The following is a 16,125-nucleotide window of genomic DNA, read 5'->3' as shown; positions in this document are numbered from 1 at the left end:
TCCATTGCCTTAAAAAGATATAGGCACCATGAAAATTGGTTGTCAGTCCCTTTAATATATTCGATTTATAAAGTCGCAATCACATAGCCTTCACACATAGTTTTCTACTGATCCACTGATTCTAAAGCCACACTCGTTTACGACCACTTTGGGACTCCTCCCTTTGTACGGCGTGTCGTTGCTTTTAATTCTAGTGCCGCAACGTCCGTAAGCGGAGCTTCCGTAGATAGAAAATTAGGTAAACGACTGAGGGATTAGTCATTTTCGACAACATTAGTTGGCCGTCCATAATCAAAGCCTAACGGTTCTACCTCTTCCGGTTCAATTTTACTGCAACAAGCACAGCAGCACGTGAAAAAACGTCGCAAACCGCTCGGCGAGCACCTTTCCAAAGCAAAACCGAAACTAGCGCGTTGCCGAAAGTTAATATGAATGTTCGTTCAATCCAATCCGTTCGATGAGCCAGCTGTTGTCAGTGGCTGCTCTGCGAGGATGCTGCTTGTCTGCAGGGGCGAAGCAGTGAAATCTGTGCGCGTAATTCCGTAGACAAGTTTCGCTGTGCAAAGCCAGGGTAAAGGGGGCGATTGCTGCCAACCAGCCGTCACTCGGAGCCGCGCGCCGCTTCGACAGCAGCTGTACGGGGATTCGCTCTGTCACCAATGGGTGGCGACCCTGCGCGGTGATCGAGTCCCTGGTCGACAAGCAGGTGTGCGCGCGTGTGCCAACATTCGCGATAGCCCGGCAACATCACGGTGCCCTGTGAGAAAGATCCATATCGTCGCTGGCGCCCACCACGCTGCCGCTAGTGTTTGCTTTCATTTACCCCCAAGATGCAGGGACCAGAAGCTCTTCATCTGGAAGACGCGCTGGAGGATAATCCGCAGGTTGGTGATTGCCAATCAGCAATGTTCCCAGGCCTTTGCGATTCTAATATCTCGTGGGCGTGCCCGCCAGTAGCATCGTTTTTATGTTAATCCCTCGCCTTTTCTGTCTCAGTGTGATTCCCGCATATTTTCTCGCGAGCTCATAACAGCTGGCCAGCTCGGTCACCCTGTACTTTCGCTTCTGCCTGGCGCGCACGCATTTCTAGTTCGTGCCAAGCCCACTCGCCTTTATTTACGCGCCGTGTCCTTCGCTTTGGCGCCGAAGAGGACGACGTGATTGGCCTCGGCATCACATCTACAGTAGCTCTCGCAAAGACTTTTCTTCGTGCAAGGAATAGGCAGGGTAGTCGACAATAAACGCGTGATTGTAGAATAAAAAAAAAAGACAAAAATATGTTATCGTATTTGCATTGTTCAGGCGTGGCAGGAAGTGCCGCACTTCGCACTCTGCTTGTCAGCGGTACGGTTCCTGTGTAGATCTCCGCTACAATAGGGAACGTTGCAATTACTTGCGATAATATCTAGTAACGGTTGCAGCAGAGAGGGAGGAAGAGCTGTCCGTCAACTAAGTAAACTAACAGTAAATAATGCTTTTGCTGTGAAGGAACGCAATGACATTCAGATGGTTACACCATTGCTAACATTCGTTTAAGTTTGTAGCTCTAAGACCCGGCATTTGCAGGTTTAGGAAAACACCTAAATGCACCACTTTATCATGCTTAGGCAGTAAACAAGTCCTTTCATAATTAACGATCTTTGCTTTGCAATTGTACTTAAGAAGTGACTTCTGAGAGGGCAGGGTCATAGATCTGGTGCTGAGGTTATCAACAGTTGACATTTCAAACTGCACTTTGCCCAGATTATGGAGCTTGAAAAATGATAGCAATGTTTTTCTTGTACTTGCACACAAAAATATATATTGCACATGGTGCCTAATGGTTAGCATTCATGAGTGAACCGACAGGCTACCATCCAGAATTCGCATGAGTTACATTTGAAGCAGTTTATTTTGCTACAATTTTCACAGCAATATCTGGACCAGAAATTCGTGTTGAAATTGCAGTCAGAAAAGTAGACAACAGAATTAAAGACCACACGACACAAGGGCTGACTAACATTTAATGCAGAAAATTTAAACATGGAGGAACTGAAGCCACAAGTATCCATTACTGGCTTCGAGACAGTTAAGCTGTAAATGCTTTGTTCCACAGAAAAAAGTACATAACAGCTCTCTGCTATCCATGTTCATGGGAAGCTCCTTTGTCTTGCCTGAGGCGACAGCTTCCGATGAGTTGTAGATGTTCTGCACCGAGCACTTGAATGAGCTGCATATGGCTTGACTCAGTACATATGTGCACGTTGTTGCTCTGAAAAAAAGAAGAAAAAAAAAAAGCTATGTGCAAGCAAGTACACCACTGTATATAACAGCTGTGTTGAAGAGATATGAACACAACCAAAAGTGGTTACAATAGAAGGTTAGAAACATCTACATGGAATACGCTCTTCCTGTTTATATTTAATTTCATGTCCTTGTACATCAATGATGTACAAATCAAAGTATTGCTGGAGTAGGCTTTGCTGTAAAATCTACCAGCCTGGAAGTACATGTATACAGTGGCGTAGCAACAGGGGGGGCCGTGGGCCCCGGGTGCAAGGGGCCAGTGGAGGGGGGGGGGGGTGTCATATACTTCTGAAGACACCCCTCTTTCCGCCGGCTACACCCGGGGGGGGGGGTTGACAGAAGACCTATGGGCCCCGGGTGCCAGACGACCTAGCTCCGCCACTGCATGTATACATAAAGAAATATGAACAAATTAAGCCAGTTCATATTATGTCAGTTGTAACAAAATGCATAGTGATACACAGAAGCCTACAATCCAGAATTTCACAGAGGGTAAAAATAAATGAATTACCATATTGCTGCAAGTACAAAAGAAATAATGCACAAAGTTAATTAGATAAATAAGACAGGTAATTTAACAATTTGTATCAGAAAAAATGATGTTAAATGCACAACATTTTACACATCAGGTTAAATAGCAAACTTGTCACAGAACAGCCGCTACAAGATTTAAGTTTCATCAGCATCAGCAAGCATATGTTGACAGAACTGTCATACTGCCCGATGCTCTACCTATAGGCCACAGAACTTTTTGCATGCTTTCATGGTGGTTATTTTTGCATTGATGGCTTGTGCAGACGCGGTCTCTGGTCCATCTCTTCGAGCAAGATGCTCACCACCTTGACAAATATGTCAGAGTGATGTACGAGCATGCCAACCGCATATGGAACGCCGAGGTGAGCGTCTGTTGCATTTTAAATTAGAGAATATTTCTTTAGCCACCCTACCTTGTTTTGATCTATCTGGCCTTGATACGATGACCACATAAAAATAATGAATAAAATCTGCTCCCTACAAAAAATCGACTTTGGGCCTGCAGCATGGTAAGCGAGTGCGTATCCTTGGTGTTGCGTCAACAGTTGAGAAGGCATGCACAATACATGCAACCGTAGAGCGGAATAACACTGCCGCCATTGTGCCATCACAATATCGACGCACAATGCGTTTGGCTGCAAAAGCAACAAAGCCAAATGGGCGTACTACCTTGATCTGCTCAATCGGTTGTAATCGTAGTTGAATAAAGTTTGTGTGTTGTGTGAATAGGGCTCTTGCATAACTTAGCCTTAGACAATTATTGTAGCTGGTTTCTGCCAGAAATTTTCTTTATTTTTTTTTTTCCATAACTCATATGGGCTGTGTTCACGTTGAATGTAGAGTGGAACTGCACTGAAGATGAGAAACTAGAGCATTGAGTCTCTTTCACCAACCTATATTTATGTGTGTGATGATCACTGTCCATTAGTTTACCTTTCTCCAAAAATTGTAGTGCCCATCATTCAAGTTAGTGTCAATGAACTTCATATCTGATGTGCTGTTTTTACATTGTGTTGAAGGTTTTACTGTTGGAATACAATTTCTGCAATGTAGATTAAACACTGAAATATAGCTCTACATAGATGGTTAGGCTCTAGCATAATCAAAAATCATGCTCTTCTTATGCTTAGTGATGAAAGTGATAGAAAAGAACATTACTCTCAAGTAGCCTACAACTATTCTTCAGCTGCTGTTTTAACTGTGCATCATATCACAGTGACAACCGTTGTGAAAGCATTATGTGTGGCTTGCACTTTACCTCTTGGTGTTTCATTTTAAGCAGATTTTATGGCATAAGGTCTGAAGGACAAATTGAACGTAGCAGTAACAGATCCTGCTTAGCTGCTGCCTTATTGACAAATCCTTCAATTAGAGAAGATGTATTGTTAAAATTCAGGTTAAAAAACCAGGCATATGCAGACTGTCTGTATGTATTAACATTCAGATAAGTTGCATGCGCTTTCAATTATGACTTTTTGAAGTTCTTGAAGTATGGGGGGAGGGGGGAAATGTTGCACTTCTTCAGCTGGCAAGGCTATCACCCACCAATTACAAGCTGTACAAACAGCACACACAGTTTCACACAGTAAAATAATTCGACACTTTATGTGGAGAACTCCACGATCGACAAGACAACAATGACAGAGTTAGATTTTAGAGTTTTGCACCAGTGCTAAGTCTTCTATATGTTGATAATGAAAATGTACAAGCAACAAACTCAAAATTGTAAAAGTTATTTATTAATCTTTTTTACATGAAGCACTCAATGTTGCAGTGTTCCTTAAAATGGAAGTTTAGTATGAAAGCTTAAAATGTCATTACTGGATCTTGTCCTCAAGCATGTGTTCAGCATATTTGGTTCTGTCAACAAGCCTACTATTGAAGTGCTATGAACATCACATAATGTGCATGTGCTCATTAGGAAGCAAATGTGCAAGTTTTCTTCAGAAGTAATGTCATTTTTGCACTTTGTGCACAGCACTTCTTATAAATCACTCATACTGATCTATTAAAATTTTCTTGCCAGAACATAATTTTTTGCTTAGAATAGGCAAAAATGAATAATTAAAAAGTTTCTTCATGAATGTAGTTACTAGTCATCAGCTGTCTTTTGTGTATGTGTACGTGTGTGTGTTTGTACATGTGTGTGTGGTATTGCATTTCTTATATTGTTTTTTGTTTTACTTGTGTTTCAAGGACACCCTTGTGTCACTCATTTTCATTATCCACTGCTGTTCCTGCCATGCTAATAACGTGTGCAATTTTTTCATCTACTTATATGGTGGCTTACGTGCTCTTGTGCATGTCTTGATTCTTTTGGCAACTGCTTCATAACTTGCAGAAGGAACTGGCGGATGCCACAGCAAGCTTGGCGTTCCATATGAGGCAGTATGACTCTCAGGTAAGGGCACAACATGCATCTTTTCTGTAGTAGGCACATAGCAGCTTTGCTTAGCAGCCAAGCACAGACACATTCATACTCACGACTACTCGCACACTTCGTTACTCACTCATACTTATGCCTTTGAAACGAGTATAAGTGGGTATGCCAACCTGTGCAGCCATGAAACGATAGTGTGGCACTTTACACTAGCTCAGGAGGTGAGACATTGTGCATATGTGATTACATGCGTGCAATGCCACTCTTGCCTTCTCTTTCTCCCAGTAATTCTACTAAAACCAAATTCAATACCTAATAAACATTATCGCAGATTCACCAAAAGTTCACTAAGAAAGACTTTGACAAGAATTAAGATCAGATGAAGTAGGCAAGCTCTATTAAGTAATTTTTGAATAGTTTAGCTGGCAGACCCACAAATTCTGAAAAGACACATCTAAGACCTCTCAACTTTGTTATGCTGCATAATTTACTTGTGCCAAATGTGAAATGCCAGTTGGACACCTTTCACGAAACACTCTTTGTCTTGTAGAATAAAAATTTACCAACAGACATTTTACTGCAACAGTTGTCAACGTTGTTGTTTTCTTGTAAACAGGCCACCAAAAATAACAGAATGTTCATTATGCATTAATTGTTTTTGTGAAACTGGTAAGCATTTGTTGACAGCAATTTCACTCGAAATACTCTTTTGGCTAAATAGACATTTATGCCACCGAAGAAGCTTAAAAGATGTAGCAGAAAATCTGCTAGAGTGGCCACAGTGCTTGGTTGTGTCCAGTAAACCATGATTGAGAGTGGACTGGGACGTCAATGTGCAGGACTTTCCTCTGGACACAGATCCGGATAGCATCCTCCGGTCAACACTCAGGCAACTTTCCTGCAGCCTAGAAGAGGTAGGAGGCACTACTACCCCTTTTCTAGTTATGCTGTAAAACCGTAGATTTTTTCCTCTATGCTTAGTCTTTCTTACATTTTATGAATGAAACATTTTCACTAGTTTGTGGGTACCCAGCACAGTACATCTCCGAATTTCGAAAGTCTACAGTGTTGTCTGGAACGTTTTAAGTTTATGTGGAATGTTACATGGAATGCAAAGGTAACATAGTACAGAAGGAGGCTCAGAAAAGTAAATTGTCAGCAAAGCTTAAAAAAAGGAAGGGGGGGTCTGTGAAGAACATCTATTCTATAAAAAGCTTATGGTCGTCAACAGAAGTGTAAAGCTGCAGAGCAAATAAATGTACACACTGTAGAAGTACATATTGTGTGTCAGAAATTAGCTTAACATTATGTAGAAATAAACAGGGAGCAATTTCTCATGTCGTTGGTGGCATGAGCTGCAGCAGTAATCTACTAAGCAAAATAGTTGTACAAAATAATTCTTGATGTGGGGTTTTGTTATTTGTATTTGTTATACAAAACAATTTTCATTATCTTTAAAGGTTGGAACTCTTCAAAAAAAACATTTGCATGTGACTTACATTGTGGCACACTTTGCTTAGAAAGCATGTTATCATTAAAAAAAAGAGCACACTTATGGACGAGCTGCAAAATATGACATCATGAAAATATGGCGCTACTGCATCACATTCGGTCCAGGAAGAAAAGAAAATGTTGGAGGCAAAATTTGTAAGTGCACCCACGTTTTAAAATGTCGCTTGGCAAACATGATTGTTTAAAATTGCTGATAGCGAAGCAGAAAATAGTCAACGTGTTAGTCTAGTGTTCTTCCTGCACAATTCCTTTTTCACTTACAATTGCCTACAAACAAGCATATTGTCCTAATGAGTGTGAAGAGTTTAGCATGTGATAGTTTAGTAACACATTGGGCAACATTTGTGCTGGTAGCAGTGTAGTAAGCACTGGAAAATGACAGTTCACTTAGATTAGAAAACGGTCACTCAGAAACAGTTGGTGAAATTTCTTATTCAGTTTTCTTGCTCGGTTGAACCAATACCCGATTAATTGAAAGGGAGCCAATACAATACTATAAATACTAGTTATTTCGTATTCAGCCAACTTGTATGTGCATTAAGACAGACGTGCGCCAGTGATACCGCCTGATCGATGCATCCCCCTGCTGTCCTTTTGCAGATAAGCTCGTGGCATCAAATGTGCAGTGCCCACATAGGGGACGGCATGGTCTACCCTCTCTCCAGGTTTCTGGAGTCCGACCTCAGAGGCAAGTCTTGTGTTACGGGAATGCATGTATTCCACTCGAGGTTTCAAAAACAATAATAATAGGCCCAAATGACGTAGATGTCGCTTGAAAACGGAGACTCAATTTAATAAATGGTGGGTGAACAGGAGAAGCCTTAGCCTGGAGCTAACATTGCAACATGGGGACTTGCATCAATGAAGACCCTTTGAAATGTTAGCATTACATTGAACTTTCCCTTGTTCAACCATTGTTCAACCATAATTGAGAGGTTTCTTTGTGAGATTTTGAGATGCACTAAATAAATAAATAAATAAATAAATAAGATGCCAGGTAGTTGGGGTGTGTGAACACTCGAAACTTTTGAATATTGCCCTATTTGATTGGGTCTTTGAATTGAATATGCACTATTTGTAACTACCAATATTTCTTTAATAGTTCTTGAATGTTTTAATTTGACAACTGTATTCATAAACTGAGCAATGGTGCAATAATTCTCATCCAGGTGGCCATATTAGACATAAAATATGAGAAGTTGCATAGTGGAGTATGCTACAATGCTCAGGAAGACTGAGTTTTCTGGCTAAACTGCTATCATTTGCACACACCAGTGAGTTCTGAGTATGCAAATACTAAGCTTATTATTTATCTCTATGCTCCAGTTGTGCTTTTGTTAAACAATGCTTTATTATGTGCAATGTAATTACAGAAAATTAGTAACATTGTGAGCAGTACAACTGGGAAATGAACATTACATTGTTTTATGTTTATGGCGAGAACAGATTTTGTAATTCAAAAGCTATCTGAAAAGAATCCAATATTTGATTCGATCTGAAAAACTGCTATTTGCACACCAACACCAAGAAGTCAAAAGTAATCTGGAGGATGTTCCCTATAGCGCACAGTCAGACCGTGACTTTGTGATATAAAAGATTCACCTGTTAGTAGTATATAGTCAAATGTCCTTGTAGCAAAGCTGCATCTGACACGAAAATACCTTCATTACAATACAGTAGAACCTCATTCATACGTCTTGGGGAACAAAACACAAGGAAAAATACCAGCAACAGCAGCGGCCTTTTTTTTATGTCCACTACAAAACAAAGGCCTCTCCCAGTGATCTCCAGCTACCCTAATTACCAAATTACCCTACCCAAAGGCATACTAACTGGGGAAGCATACATTCGAAAGACACTAAAAAATTTGACACGTTCAACTGTGGTTGACGTATAGGCGATGCGAAATGTTGCTGGATTTGTTGTAGCACGAGATGCCGATGCACACCTAGCTGGTTGGGCCCAAGAGACTGGAGATATGCTGTGCCGTTTTTGTAGCTTCGGCAAGCTTACGTTTGCGCTCCTCAAATTCAGCCTGGGTAAGCAACTTGTTCAAGCGAGGAATTTTGGCGGGAAGTTTTGATGGGCCCAGTCGGAGCAGATCACTGCGGCATGAGATGCGGAGATGCTTCGAGCTGGTGGGACTTAAATTATTACGCAAGATATGCTGTGTTGTTTTCCTATTGCGTAGTGTTTTAAATTTGAAGCGGTGTCAGGAAACTGAAACAAAATTGGGCTGGTGGTCGGTGCTGGAATATGATGCCTCTATACCGCCAGAGCGAAACATGACGCTTACTATGCAACCTGCAGCAGGGAATGCCGGCAGGCTTGTTTTAATGCCTATTTGAAGTGTGCACTACGCTTCCTACAGGAATACACCCCACGCACTCTGAAACCGATAGGTGAAAGTGCTTATTGCAGTAAGGGTTGGCAACAATAGCTGTGAATGCAGCTTGAATGACCTAGGAGGAGATATGCTGGTACCGGAATGGGGAACTGAGTGCGCACCAGCATTTTTTACCCGAGATGGACAGGCAAGTATGCCTCACACCTTTTCTTGTTTACTTGGGATCTAGTGGCCGAAAATGTAAACGATCACAGTTTGGTGATGTATGGAATGTTGGTGTAGAAATATCATTTTTTCCAGTAATCCTCCAGGAACCAGTAAAAAAGGAACTTAACTGTATTGGGGGGTCACTGTTTGTTTTCTCAATTGTGAATGTTGGCACTGAGAAGTTGCGTGTAATGGAATCGTATTGACGAGGCTCTATTGTATTTATTATAACATATATTTATTTATTTATAATGGTATTGGCAAGACACATTTTATATTTACATCATTATATCTGATAATTTGTTCTATTGAGGTTTGACTGTATTATTACTTTCACTAGAGGGAAATGTTCCACCAGCATATGTGTGCTTTTCTCCATCAATGCTTCAATCAGAATGGAAAGGTTGGCAAGCTGTAGTATTCGCTTCTTTCATCTTATGGCCTCACACACAATGTCTTTTTGGGAGGGTCCCCTAGCTAGCTTTTCATGAGCTGTGAGCCAGCACAGGCTGTGTTTCTAGTCTAGCAATGTTGTCCCATTACATTATCTTCCACAAATAGCTACACGTTGCTTTTGGCCGTTTGGTAACTGGTATTTGTATTATTTAATCATATTTTATATTTTCGTTCTTGCTTTTAGAAATTTTCACCCTTGAAGAACAGTACAACAAGGCCACTGCAGGTAAGTTGATGCACTCTCATGCAAAGCAGGCAAATATCGTGACCAGTTCCTGCCACTAGCATTCACAAAATAGGCTGATTCTTACTTTCAATGCGACAAAACTTCACGGCAGTGCTGCCATGAGGCCACATCTTAAGGCAGTGCGGTGTGCACTGCCGTGAAGCTACACTTCAATTCAAGGTTCTCTTCCATTCAAAGTTTCATTATCTCCTAGGTAATCCTACCCTCTCCCTTTTCCCACCTTCATGGTCGCCCATTCTCCTCCTCTTTACAAGTCACCATTTTGCGTTAAGTAGTTTCGAAGTGCACGTGGCGATAGCGATAAGCCGCTGGCCGGAGATACGACTTAGACGAGTTGTGCATCTGCAAATGGAAATTGTTTTTGCTAAGATGCGAGCATTATTGTATGCAGTTATTTCCGCAGGTTATATGCACAGATTATTATTTTGTTCTTTCTAGGCTTTTCTAATTGGGGGTGCAGTTATACATGGTGGCAGGTTATATGCAGCAAAAGAAGGTATATTTGAATTCAGTATTGGGAATAAAGAAGAAGGAATGTGCCGATGGGCAGCATGCCACAACAGCTAGAGCTTGAAGCAAAATAGTGTCAGGCATCATGCTTTCTCGCACATGCAAAAAAAGAGCCGCAGCCATGTTACATATGCAGCTTGAACATTTCTCAACAGGCAGTCACAAAATGCATCTATGTCTCAAAGCAGGCATAGGTTACACTGACAGTGAGTAGGCGAACTAGTGGTGGCTTACACCTCTTTTTCCTTTCACGTAGCGCGAGCCAGCGAACATTCTGTGTCATGCTTCTGCTTCTTTTTTTGTTGTGCGAAGTTCGTCCTGAAAGTTCACTCCATGTAACTTAAGCTTTAGTGATGGAATATTAGCAGTAGTACTATATATAGTTGAGAAATAGTCACTATTCAATAGTCACTGAGTTGAGTCACTATTGAACTATGAATGCTAAGAAAAACTTCCGATAGTAAGCTATCTATAGCATTATCAATGGTGTAAGATCGCATGCAACATACTGCACATGGCCATTTCAACACGTGCTTGGTGATGTTGGCCTGCAAAGTCCTAGGTCATTACTATGCAAACGATGGTGATGATCATAGCAATCTGTGCACTTGTCACCGAGTGCTGCAGATGTACTATCATGAGCAATATGAAAGGGAACACAGGAACGCGTGGCAAACAGCCTCGAAACAAACACGGAGCGATACGCCGATGGCGCTGTGAAAAACAAAGAGGGAAAGGAGGGCGCTCTGCCACTAACTGTTGGCACTCCCACCACGCTGGCATTTCTACAAAGGAGCAGCTTACGTCATCGATCGTCCTACAACCGATAAGACGGTAATCGTCACCAGTGACTTATACCGATTCATTTTCTTTTCTTTCATTCTTTTTTTTTTCTTCGCGCAGCCGCTTGATAGTACTCTTAGACCAAGTTTGCCCTGTATTTCAAACCGATTCTTTATTTGAATCGACGCACCCCGTTGTCAGTGGCACCTCGAACAGCGGCGGCGCTCGAACCAATGACGACGGAGGAATAAAATAAAGAAAAAATTTTAAAAAGAACATTGATAAACCGTCTCTCATGCGACTTCGTTGCACGAAGTTCGTTCAGAAAAATTCATGTAGCACACTGTAGTGGCCCACGCAGAGCAGTCAACTCTGATTTTGCAGCCTCAAGATGCCTCGAGTGCCTCTTAAACAGACAGCGGGAAGATATAATAGAAATGTCCAAAAGAGGTTATACGCAGCGCAATATTGCCCTCGTAACAGGCCGCCCATTGAAAACAGTCAACCGGATTATCCAGGCTTACCGAGACGAAGGATGCATAAACGATGCGCCACACTGCAGACGACCCCGATCAACAATGAACAACCAAGACCTTTGCATGCTGGCTGCCGTCATTGACAAACCATTTCTAAGTGCAAAGGACGTTCGAGGTGCTCTTGGCTTGGACAACTTGAGCGACAGCACGGTACAACGAAGGCTTAGAGAAGCAGGACTGCGAAGTCGCATCGCCACACAGAAACTTCTGCTCATCGCAGCCAACAAAGCAGCTCGCCTGAGGTTCGCTACTGAACACCGCAGCTGCAGCAAGAGCGAGTGGGAGTATGTAGTTTTCTCTGATGAGTCCACGTTCTCGAGCCACTGGGACCAACGAAAGAGAGTGTGGCGGACCGCAAACACACGCTTTAGTCCGCAGAATATCCAGGAGGTGGCCGCCAGCAGACGCATGTCTGTGAACGTCTGGGGGGCGATCTCCCACGAAAGCCTAGGCCCACTGGTGAGAATTGATGGGAGGTTCACCAGTGCTGCGTATTGCACTCTGCTCGAGCACCAGATGATCCCCTATGTGTTGAATGGGCCGCACCCGGATGGGTGTTATTTTTTCCAGCAGGACTTGTCTCCTGTTCACACATCGAAGGGCGTGGCGCGCCTTTTGGAAGAGCGAGGGGTAATGCAATTTCAGTGGTGCGTGAAGGGTGCCGACATGAACATTATAGAGCATGTTTGGGGCCGTATGAAAGTGAACCTTTCGAAGAGGTCACTAGAATTGGCGAACTCCGACCAACTATGGGAAGCAATAGAACATGAGTGGGAGCGCCTTCAGCGTGATACCGCACCCATCGAGGTTCTCTACGCGTCTCTGCCCCAAAGAATGGAGGCCGTCGTTCAAGTCGACAGTGGCATGATGCGTTATTAGGCCACCAACGAGCAAAACAAAGGACGAGCGTAAGCTGCGATGACGCTATTGCCTTATTTCATTTGCTTCAGTATCTTTTTAATATTCGGCAAGCGCCAATAAACTTATTTTGAACTCACCCTTAAAGACCATTTTTTTCCTGATTTACAAGATCTACCATAAATCAATATCGAAGTCAGGAACAGTGCTACCTTTTGTAACGATTCGGCGCAATAAGTTATCAGTGACACAATATCTAACAGTGTTATCGCCGCCTGCTGGCGATGCGAAGTTCCGCACTTTGCAGACGCGCGGCGGGAGTGCGAATAGTTGGAGTGCGAACAGTTATTAGAACAGCGTCCCCCTTTCCACTTTGTTTCCGACGGCGGCCGCTGCGTATCACCCACATAGCTGGGTCTGAGGGTGTTTTCTACGCGTTCCTGTGTTCCCTTTTATATTGCTCATAATAGTACTCTCCACACTATGACTGCAGAGCTTGTGCATACTAGGGCCCACCAGGAACCTCCAGTTTGCAGTAAACATCGTTGAAGACCTTAGCAGCCAGTTTTTCTCACTTCCTCTTTAATAGCAGCTGCAACATCTGAGGTCAGCACTTAAAGCATGATTACGTTGCATGTGTCACGGTTCAGCTAGAGCATAAAGAAAGCAGTTATAAATGTGTAGGATAAACAGTTGTATGTTTTCAACTGTACTGCAAGCAATTTGTATCCCATTAATAGATTTGAAAATAATAACAGTTTTGTTTAATTTTGCTTCACTGGTGTAACAGTAGCTCGTTTTCAGTATTACATTAGTAATAGCCATATTTGGGATTTTGACAGTTCAGGAGAACAATGCAAATCATTTGCAAAGAAAAATAGAAGTTCCAAAAAAGCAAACTGAATGTTAAGTTAGTTATCAAAAAAACTTTTGGTGAAATCGGCTTGCCAAACTTTGTAAATCTTGAAAAAGCAGTACATACTCTGTTAACAAGTAAGTGGCCTGTCACACTACTATTGATTACAATACTATCAATAGTCTTTTTTACACTATCAATAGTCAATTTACTGATATCGTTGCATCACTACTATGACTTTATGCATAAAATTCATGCCTTGAAGTTTTTGACATGGAAAGGAAAACAGCAAGCAGCAAGCGCATGGTTATGCAGATCACACGCCATACTAATTGAGGCCAATATGAACAAGGGAGGCACCCATACTGGAAACTTGATAATGTTCATAGCTTACCGTGAATGACATACTATGTGCTGCTGTTCTAAAAATGCAGAGCGGGAGCAAGCAATGGGACGCTACTGCAAGCAGTCACGGCGAAAAGACACCGATCGGCAGCGACTAGACCTGAGCGAGGAGCTGTACCTGGCAAACCGCCGATTCCACACAGTCAGTTCATTGTCATTCTGACCACAATCATTTTCTGACTCAAGCCTGCTAGTCTGTGAAGAGCTTCAATGTGCTAATGACAGTGTGTCAAAAAATTGGTATTTTAACAGAATTGGCCTGTGGATACTACATTCTTTTATTGATGGCCACAGATTCATTTTCCACAGATTCATCTTCCACAGTGTTACTGGTCACTGCTTCTAGTAGCAGAGTTAAAGGAATCATCTAGGTGTGCCATAAACATTCTGAGGTTTAAAGTACATTGTGTTTGATGCTGTCTAAAGTAACAGACATAATTTTTGATGCTTCAATGAGTGCCCAAAAACATTTATGGAAAGCTAACTTTTTTTCCTTGGATACAGAGCTTGACATAAGTATTTGGCTTGTTGAACCATGTATCCTCGTTGGCAGCTTTCCGAAGAAAAAGTCTAAGATGTCTTTTTTTTTCATTATAGTTCTTGATCAGAAACATACATTAATACTTAACCTAAAGTAAGTATGCAGATGTCTACAGTCACTAAACATAGTCACCCTGATCCCAGAAGCACTGCAATTCTGACTGAAGGAGTCACTCTCTTGCAACTTGATTATAGCAATGTGGTCTGTGGATCATTGTGTCCCTCAGCACTTTATATGCTTGGCCCAGTGCACAATTCTGGCATGCAACTATACATGGGGGCATATGTCATCATCTTCAGCCTGTTTTACATCCTCTGGCAGACAAAGTCTATGGTGACGATGGACTCGCATATTCTGACACGTGTTCTCTGCACAGCTCACGTTTCTCCTGAGGTTTGGCTTCTCCACATGACATGTGCTAGCCGAAATCAATGTTGTAATTACGCAGCTATGACAATAAATGATGTGAGCACTCGCATGAAAGAAGACAGGAAGAATTCATTCTAAAGAAGACGGGGACAGCATTTTGATTTCTTTACTCCTATATCTGGTTACTTTTTGTTGATAGAATAAAATGCCTACTAATGCCAATAATATTGTTATCATGCCTATAATGTGGCGAGTGCAAGCAAAAGAACGTAGTTCTACTATTACAGTCAAACCCGGCTATATCGAACTCGCAAAAAAACGCCTATCAGTTCGATGTAGAGCATAATTCGATATAAGGCTGCTAAATAATTGGATGTCATAAAAGCACATACCATTTATAAAATCACTTTATTGGCGAAACTAGCTTAGTTTCGCATAAATTAGTCCTGCATTTTCTTCTGCTTCGCTGCCTGCAACGCACGCACTTCCCCACGTTGTCTAGAGTCCGAGCAGCTGAGGCCGCAACCTTCCGCATTCGCGCTGAAGCACCGGACTAATGCGAGTGCACCAATCACTTCGGAGGATGTGGGCAAAGGACCGTAGTTGCTTTCCTCAACGTGCCTACTTTCATTTGTGCTCGGTACGATGTCGGCGATGTAGTCTTCATTTCGGGATCTACCGTCGTCGCGACACCATCATCTGCACTCACAAACTCGTCCACCGTTGATTCGAATGTCCCTGAAATTTTGACAGCTCGCTCCAAACTTCGGCACCACCGGCAACGGCTTCATCGCATTCATCAGAATTTGCAGTCATCACCGAGCACGCGGAAACCGGCACGTAGGAAGAACGCCTCGTACACGGCCGTGCGTACGCGTCGGGCGCCATGGGCACCGGGTTGCGAGTCTGGCCACTTTAGCCCTAATCGTGCCGAGAGTGCTCCTCTGAATCTTGCACGCTGCTGGGACATCGCGTTCGATGCGATTTGTGATTTCGATCTTCACGACGAAAGGCGAATTCTGCTGCTTCATCACGGCAACACTGCTGGAGAAGGCCCACAAGGCGCAAACACGATAAACCAGAGAAGCAGACAGACAACTCGCACTTTCGCCATCTTGCACGAAGAGTGCACAAGAGCCTCTGATTGGCTGTCTGAGCAAGCGCTGTAGGGGGGCCAGGATCATTTTTTTGCTAGGGAGTGTCGATAGATAGCGATCTAAAGAAAGGAAGGACGCTTGATTCTGCAACCCGTGAGGGAGCACGGCGAAGCGTCGTCGGGAGAGGGAGTGGGAAGTGAA

At 42.7% G+C, this 16,125-nt stretch overlaps 1 protein-coding gene across 2 annotated transcripts in view; it reads left to right on the top strand.

Moving 5' to 3' along the window:
• The first annotated feature begins 467 nt into the window (after positions 1-467).
• The window catches only part of LOC126522391 (DCC-interacting protein 13-alpha-like), a 71,766-nt gene continuing 56,108 nt past the window's right edge, over positions 468-16,125 (top strand). For both annotated transcript variants that reach the window (XM_050171130.1, XM_050171129.1), the window contains exons 1-7: positions 468-884; positions 3,084-3,182; positions 5,162-5,221; positions 6,040-6,114; positions 7,313-7,400; positions 9,907-9,948; positions 13,947-14,059. In XM_050171130.1, the coding sequence (XP_050027087.1) occupies positions 831-884; positions 3,084-3,182; positions 5,162-5,221; positions 6,040-6,114; positions 7,313-7,400; positions 9,907-9,948; positions 13,947-14,059 (531 nt within the window). In that variant the 5' untranslated portion in view covers positions 468-830. The remainder of the gene's footprint in view (positions 885-3,083; positions 3,183-5,161; positions 5,222-6,039; positions 6,115-7,312; positions 7,401-9,906; positions 9,949-13,946; positions 14,060-16,125) is intronic.

This window comes from Dermacentor andersoni, chromosome 6, assembly GCF_023375885.2.
Source record: "Dermacentor andersoni chromosome 6, qqDerAnde1_hic_scaffold, whole genome shotgun sequence".
Lineage (NCBI taxonomy): Eukaryota > Metazoa > Arthropoda > Arachnida > Ixodida > Ixodidae > Dermacentor > Dermacentor andersoni.
This window is presented reverse-complemented; position numbering and strand designations above follow the sequence as displayed.